This window comes from Coffea eugenioides, chromosome 8 (assembly GCF_003713205.1).
Source record: "Coffea eugenioides isolate CCC68of chromosome 8, Ceug_1.0, whole genome shotgun sequence".
Classification (NCBI taxonomy): domain Eukaryota; kingdom Viridiplantae; phylum Streptophyta; class Magnoliopsida; order Gentianales; family Rubiaceae; genus Coffea; species Coffea eugenioides.
The window spans coordinates 6,238,352-6,246,468 of NC_040042.1; the positions used below are offsets into that span (position 1 = coordinate 6,238,352).

Genomic DNA, 8,117 nt, shown 5'->3' on the forward strand with positions numbered 1-8,117 from the left:
ATGTAGCCATTATCCAGGCTTTGCTCGAGTTCTGGGATCCGGACGGCTCCGTTTTTCGATTTGGAGAGTGCGAATTAACACCAACCCTGGAGGAAATAGAAGAATTGTTGCAAGCACTTGGGAAAGGTCACCCTATGGTATACCCAACAAATGGCACCAGAGAACAATTTTGTAGGTTCTTAGGGTTGAAACAGTTTAGCATGAACCAACACCCGGACGCGAGATCATGCCCGCTGGAGTTCTTATACAAGCGATTTGGGGAAAGGGAAGCTTATGATCATCACCGCGAGGACTTCTTCATTAGTAGAGAGCAGTAGGAGGAGAAACGAGTGCAAGCCTTTGGAATGACCCTGATTAATCTACTCCTGTTTCCGCAAAAGCATGGAAAAGTTATTTTCTCAACGGTCAACATGGTTCAGAGTGTGTTCTTGGGAATTAAAGGGAAAACTCCCACCCTAGTACCCGTTATCATTGCTGACATCTTCGCCGCTGTTACTGAATGCCGAAAGAAGAGAGGGTTTTTCTACGCATCCAACTTGGTGCTTCAAATGTGGGCATTGGAACATCTGTCAAAGAGAGCGTTAAATCCATTGGAATCATGCCTTCCAACAGCAAATTGGGTTGAGTCGCACCGAGAAAGGGTTAGAAAATACTATCAAATAGAGTCTCCAAGTCTGTTTATTCAGGAATTCAATGCTTTAACTTCGGATAAGGTACAATGGGTTCTTGATTAGACGAAAGTAAGGGATCCAGCTTTCAAGACAACACAACTTGGCTTCATCCCGCTAGCAAGCACTAGTGGATTGATTATGTATGTGCCACAACGAGTTATGAGACAGTTCGGGTATCCACAGCGAGTGCCGACCATAGACGGAGTGGGAAGCATCGAACTCAATACAGTTACTGAGTGCCGGAGTATGGTGCTGGAATCTTGGGGGAATCTGTGTAGTCTGGACAATCTGCATTTGGACCAAGTGAATAAAGTAGAGCCTAAGGTCATCCTGGAGTACAACGACTGGATCAAATCGATAGTGGAACAAGGAAGAGAAAGGGTACCGTGGGTCTCCGTTAGTCTCGAAGAGCAGAATGAGAAATTAAGGAAAGAATTAGAAGATCATCAATTGCAGATTATGGTGGCCGATCAAGCATTAGAAGATGTCCGATCACAATTGAAGAAAGAGGCAAGAAAAACCGAGAAATTGGAAAAGGCATTGGGTGCATTTGATAAAATCCAAGATGAGATTCAGAAGCTTAGTATAGGGAGTTCTAGGGAATCTCAACACACTAGATTAGCTAGACATGAGGATTTTGTAAGAATGGTCAGTCGAACCATCAATGAGATTGTAAGAAAAGATTGAGTTTATCAATGTTTAATGAGAATTCCTGCTTGTTATATTCACTTACAGGTTTGAAATTGGGATTTTACCCCGAAGGTATTGCATCACGTTAGGCCTACCCTTGGCACAAAAAGGGCCTCCCACTAGGACATGCATCCGAATTACTCTAATTATTACTAACTCCTATTTTTTTTCCTTACTTTTAACAACAGATAATCGAGATGGGTATCTAATAAGAGGGTTTTCCTTTGCTGTCTAGGTAGCAATTGCAAATATAGCTACCCGAAAAAGCCCCATTATCACCCGATCGCGTAGCCGAGCTTCAAGAGATAGTGTAAACATGAGTACCCATCCAGAATCATCTGATAGGCCCGCACGACATCAGCAACTGACTTGGCGAATCTGGGAGCTCAGCTGAGCGAAGTCCTAAACCGATTTAATGAGCTAAGCGTTGAAATGATGGCCCAACGGCGCGTGATCGACCAATTGGTCACTGGTGGTGCTAGCGGTGAGCAACAACATGAACCCTTACCCCCTGGCCAATCTGAACCCATACTCTTGCCTTATACTCAAACCTCTGTTACTTCACAAGTTATGAATCCACCTGAAGAAGCCTTTACTTATCCCACTCATGGCCCACCACCTACTTATGCACCTCACATCCAAACTAATCCTCCTCATGTCCAAATTTCCCAGAATTATCCGCCCATTACTATGAGCATGCCTTTCGAACCACAAGGACCACATTATTACTCCACCGCTGAACCATTCACCCTAGATACCACCGTTTAAGGGAAAGCTGAAGCTGGGGGGTCATCCGTGCCCGTGGACAAGAATTTACTAAAGAGATTGGATAAGTTTGAGGAATTTATAAGGAAAAGCCAAGGTTTGAGCAAGTAAGGAGGTCTAGACTACAATGAGCTGTGCCTGTTTCCGGATATGCAATTGCCGGTGGGTTTCAAAGCACCTAAATTTACCAAGTATGACGGAACTGGCAATCCCAAGACCCACCTTCGGATGTTTGCAAACACGTTGGGGAGACCAATAGACGATGAAAACCTGCCTGTGCGCTTATTTCCCGAGAGTCTGGAAGGTGACGCCTTAGATTGGTACGCCAATTTGAAACCTGAGGATATGAGATCTTGGATGGATTTATCGACTGTTTTTGTGAGGCAGTATGAATATAATTGTGAGCTCGCTCCGATGAGGACCACGTTGGAGGGAACCAAGAGGAAACCATCGGAGGACCATAAGACGTATGCGAAAAGATGGAGGAAGCTGGCTGCCAGGGTGGAGCCTCCCATGACCGAAAATGAAATTGTTCGCACGTTCATTAAAGCTCATGACCCGCCCTACTTTGAAGAGATTTTTCGTATGACTGGGTTTTCCTTTGCTGAGATTGTCAACAAATTGGAAGAGTATGACGAGTTTATGAAGGCAGGCAACATTGTTAATGTTTCAGCTTTAAAGTCGCAATTGGAAGCTATGCAAAGCCAAAACAGCAGCAGTAAAAAGTCTCAGTTTAAGAAGAAAGACGAGGAAGCTTCATTTGTTTGGAACCAAGGTTCTTCTTCCCGGCCTACATACCAACGAAATCCCGCCTACTCACCTCATTACCTATACCAACCATGCCCTCGACCTGTCTACAATACCACAATCAACCACCCCCGTCCTCGACCAAATTACCCAAACACACCGTCAACGCCATTTCACATTTCCCCACCAAACTTCCAAATTAGACCGCGTCCTCCTTTCAATCCAAGACCCATGCCACCCCCTAACCCAAATTATCAATACCAACAAGCCAGTGACACCCAAAATCCAACCCCATACCGAACCTTTACCAATCTAGGTCGGCCTGTTGACCAGTTACATGAGCAATTGAAAGCTGCTGGGAAGATTGGTACGGTACCCCCTAAGACCTATTCCAAAGGATTCCCTATTGGTTATGATCCTCAGTCATTTTGTGCTTATCATTCGGGAGCCCCTGGACATTCAACTGCCAATTGCTGGGCGCTTAAGTATAAAATTCAAGACATGATTGAGTCCGGAGACATAGTCTTGAGGAGGAGGGAGGAACAAGGTCCAAATGTTAGCACAAATCCTCTTCCTACACACAAGGACACCGTGGGAGTTATTACTATTAATGAAGAGATTGAGGAACCTGCACAATTCATTGTAGACGAAGCCGAGATAATGGGAGTTATCGGAGAACCATTCATACTGGAGGGGGAAGCCTATGAAGTCAAGGAAAATACCGATCCGTTTATTCTGAAAATGGTGCCTTTCGAATGTGAGCCTTCGGAGCTTGTGGTACTTGAATTGCCTGAGCAACCTCCTATTCTTAATCTACAAGAGGTCCCGTGGAATTATAGCGAGTCCACGCTATTAATTAGAGGAGAAAAGGTGCCCAGAAGGGAAGTGGACGCCATTACTAGATCTGGAAGAATCATAGGGGAACCCGCAGTTGATGAGCCCTCAAAAGCGAAAGAAAATGCTGTTCCGACAAGACCAATTGTGACTGATGAAGAGGCCTTCAATTTCCTTAAGATGCTGAAGAAAAGTGAGTATAAGGTGGTCGAGCAATTGGACAAGTTGCCCGCTCAAATTTCTATATTGAATTTGCTTCTGACCTCGGAACTTCATCGAGAAGCTTTACTCAAGGTCCTAACTGAGGCTCAAGTGCCTAAGAATATTCCTGTGGATAAATTCACTCATGTAGTTGAACATGTTTTGGCTTCAAATCAAATTTCTTTTTCTGATGAAGATTTGACATCGGATGGGATTGGGCATAATAAAGCATTATATATCTCAGTCCGTTGTAGCGGGAAGTTATTGCCAAGGGTCTTGATAGACAATGGCTCTGCTCTTAATATTTGTCCTTGGAACACTTTGGTTAAGTTGAGATTTCAGGAAGCTAAACTTCGGCCATCTGCCATTGTGGTGAGAGGATTTGATGGCGCGAAAAGGGAATCAATGGGGGAAGTGGATTTGGTGCTGGAAATCGGACCTGCCCAGTTTCAAGTTACGTGCCAAGTCATGGACTTCTCGAGTGTTTATAATATTCTTCTCGGGCGACCTTGGATTCATACTTCAGGCGCTATACCTTCTTCACTCCATCAAATGCTGAGATTTGTGGTGAATGGCCAGTTGATTACGATATTTGCTGAGGAAGATTGCACTATGATCATCAATCCTGCATCGGAAGATGATGGCGATAGAAAGGCTCTGGTTTCCCCTCACCATGTAGCTGACATTGTTTCAGTGGGTAGGGCATCCAAGGACAAGGCGGTAGTAGAAATGAATTTACCTGAAGCCAGCGTTATGATGGCCAAAGAGCTGATTCGAGGAGGTTATGAAATAGGCAAGGGCCTTGGGCGTCACCTACAAGGGGTCTTGGAGCCAATAGAACTTCAAGAAAAAAAAGATACTTTCGGATTAGGGTTTCAACCTACTGCCAAGGAAAAGAAAGAAATGATGAATCGTAGGAGGGCAGAGAAGGAAGGGAGGCAGCTTATCATGAACATCCCACCATTATACTGTACTTTTCCTTACCCATCAGAGGTGATTAGATATGAAGTAGACCCGATCGAGGAAGTGGAGGTTGGATTATCTGAGCTATTTGTGGGGGTTATTTCTGAAGGGGAGCCGTTGGAGGATCCAGGATTTCCAGAGGTGCCTATTGAAGCAATGAAGAACTGGACCAGTGATTTTCTTCCCTCCTGTAGGGAACTTCGGTAAATTAGGGGATTGCCTTTGGTCGACATGAGACAAATCGTTCATACTACTTATCTTTTGTCTTTCAAGTTTGTAAATAGTTTTCAATCAAATGTTTTCCAATGCAAGTCTTGCGTTAAATTTCTTGTTAAGTAGCATGTCATGATGTTATCCTTTACTTTGAATTTCAATGAAATGCACAGTGTTTATTGTCCAAATTGTTTTAACTTACTTACTATTGTACTTATTTTATTCTTTTTCAGATGGCCAAAAATAAAACACATTGACCCTTTGAATATCACTATTCTGGAATTTGATGATTGTGATCTCAATATCCCTCACGACTTTGAAATTTTGGAATCCGAAATTCCAGACGAGAGCGATAACGGGGAAGAATCTGAGTCTTTATTAAAGGATTTTGAACAGTATGAGGAGAAATCCAAACCGAACTTAGAAGAAACAGAAGTTGTTAATATTGACACTGAGACTGAGGTTAAGGAGATAAAAATTAGCATTCACTTGAATAAGAAACAGAGAAAAGAAATGATTGAGTTTTTGACCATGTTTCAAGATGTGTTTGCTTGGTCCTATAATGATATGCCTGGAATTTCAACAGATATAGTGGTCCATCGATTGCCAACCGATCCGAATTTTTCACCAGTGAAACAAAAACCTGGCAAGTTTAAGCCAGACATGAGCCTCAAAATTAAGGAGCAAATCGAGAAGCAGCTCAATGCTAGAATCATTATGGTGTCTCATTATCCCATTTGGCTTTCAAACCCTGTACCTGTTCCAAAGAAAAGTGGAGAAGTGCGAGTCTGTGTCGATTACAGGGATCTTAATAAAGCCAGCCCGAAAGATGATTTTCCGTTGCCGAACATTCGTATTCTTTTGGACAATACCGCAGGGCATGAGATTGAATCATTTGCTGACTGTTTCGCTGGGTATCACCAGATCTTAATGGCAGAGGAAGATAGGGAGAAAACTGCTTTTATCACGCCATGGGGGACATTTTGCTACCGGGTAATGCCATTTGGATTGAAAAATGCCGGAGCCACTAACCAAAGGACCATGACCACCCTGTTCCATGATATGATTCATAAGGAGATGGAGGTTTACGTGGACGACATCATCATCAAATCCATGAGAGCGGAGGATCATCTGATTGATTTGGAAAAGTTATTCGGAAGATTGAGAAGATATGATTTGAAGCTAAACCCTGCAAAATGTGCATTTGGGGCCCCTGCCGGAAAGTTATTGGGATTCATTGTCAGTAAGAAGGGTATTGAGATAGATCCGACAAAGATTAAAGCCATTCGTGAAATGCCAGTACCAAGAACGCAAAAGGACGTAAAGAGTTTTTTAGGGAAGATTAATTTTATCGGGAGGTTCATCGCTCAGTTGACCCATACGTGTGAGTCTTTGTTCAAATTATTGAAGAAAAATGTGCCATTGCGTTGGAGTGGAGAATGCCAGCAGGCGTTTGATAAGATCAAGGACTATTTATTGCACCCTCCAGTTTTAGTACCACCTAAACCTGGACGACCTTTGATCATGTATCTATCGGTGTTGGACGAAGCTATGGGGTGTGTATTGGGACAACACGACGAATCGGGGAAGAGGGAGCAAGCCATCTATTACCTCAGTAAGAAGTTCACTGCGTATGAAGCCAACTATTCTTTTCTGGAAAGGAGTTGCTGCGCTTTAGCTTGGGCCGCACAAAAGTTGAGGCATTACTTGCTCAGTCATACTACTTACCTCATTTCCCGCTTCGACCCTTTGAAATATCTGTTGGGAAAGCCTATGCCGACAGGACGTATGGCAAAATGGCAGATGATTCTTTCGGAGTTTGATATTATTTTTACCACGCAGAAGGCTATCAAGGGCCTGGCTGTGGCCGATCATTTGGTTGAAAATCCGTTGAAAGATGATTATCAACCGCTTCACACTTATTTTCCGGATGAGGAGGCCCTGTTCGTGGGTATAGCAGAAGATATGAATGATCAATGCCCGGAGTGGAGGTTGTTCTTTGACGGTGCATCAAATTCCTTCGGGGCTGGTATTGGAGCTGTTCTAGTATCGCCTGAAGGAAAGCATTACCCTGGTTCGGCCAAGCTCCGATTTTTCTGTACCAACAATATGGCTGAATATGAAGCTTGCATTTTTGGGTTAAAAATGGCGTTAGAAATGGAGATTAAGGATTTACTAGTGTTCAGCGATTCAGATTTGCTTGTACATCAGACTCTCAAGGAGTGGATCACTCGGGATTCAAAGATCTTGCCCTATCATTGCAGCTTACTGGAGTTAGCAAATAAATTTAGGAGTTTGGAGTTTCGGCATATTCCCCGTGTCAGAAATGTCTTTGCCGATGCATTGGCCACTTTATCTTCAATGATTCAACATCCGGATGAGTTGGTAATTGACCCTATCCAGATTCATCTACAAGAAAAGCCTGCTCACTGCCTAGTTGTGGAAAGGTCTTCCGATGGCCGCCCCTGGTACAACGATATCAAGGAATTTCTCAAAACAGGATCCTATCCCCCTGGGACCGATACAACTGCTAAGGGCTTCTTGCGCAGATTGTCTTCCAGATTTTTCCTAAACGGAGAGGTTGTATACAAGAGGACGTCAGATTTGGGCCTTCTAAGGTGTGTTGATGAAGATGAAGCAGAATACCTAATGAAAGAAGTACATAGTGGAGTGTGCGGATCACATATGAATGGCCATTTATTAGCAAAGAAGATCATGAGGACCGGATATTTTTGGTTTACTATGGAGCATGATTGTGTAGTTTTTGTCAGGAAATGCGTAAAGTGTCAATTGCATGGAGATGTTATGCGCACTCCCCCCACAGAATTGCATAGTATGACTGCTCCCTGGCCATGTTCGATGTGGGGTATGGATGTAATCGGAGCAATTGACCCTCCCGCTTCAAATGGGCATCGGTTCATTCTGGTGGCAATTGAATACTTCACCAAGTGGGTCGAAGCTGAATCTTATAAGCATGTGACTAAGAAGGTGGTGACGGACTTTCTAAGAAAGCACATCATTTGTCGTTTTGGA

At 43.6% G+C, this 8,117-nt stretch overlaps 1 protein-coding gene across 1 annotated transcript in view; it reads left to right on the top strand.

Moving 5' to 3' along the window:
• The first annotated feature begins 2,276 nt into the window (after nucleotides 1-2,276).
• Nucleotides 2,277-8,117, top strand: part of LOC113780086 — a 6,857-nt gene continuing 1,016 nt past the window's right edge. The window contains exons 1-3 of the mRNA XM_027325905.1: nucleotides 2,277-4,689; nucleotides 4,900-5,043; nucleotides 5,428-8,072. Coding sequence (XP_027181706.1) covers nucleotides 2,277-4,689; nucleotides 4,900-5,043; nucleotides 5,428-8,072 — 5,202 coding nt within the window. The remainder of the gene's footprint in view (nucleotides 4,690-4,899; nucleotides 5,044-5,427; nucleotides 8,073-8,117) is intronic.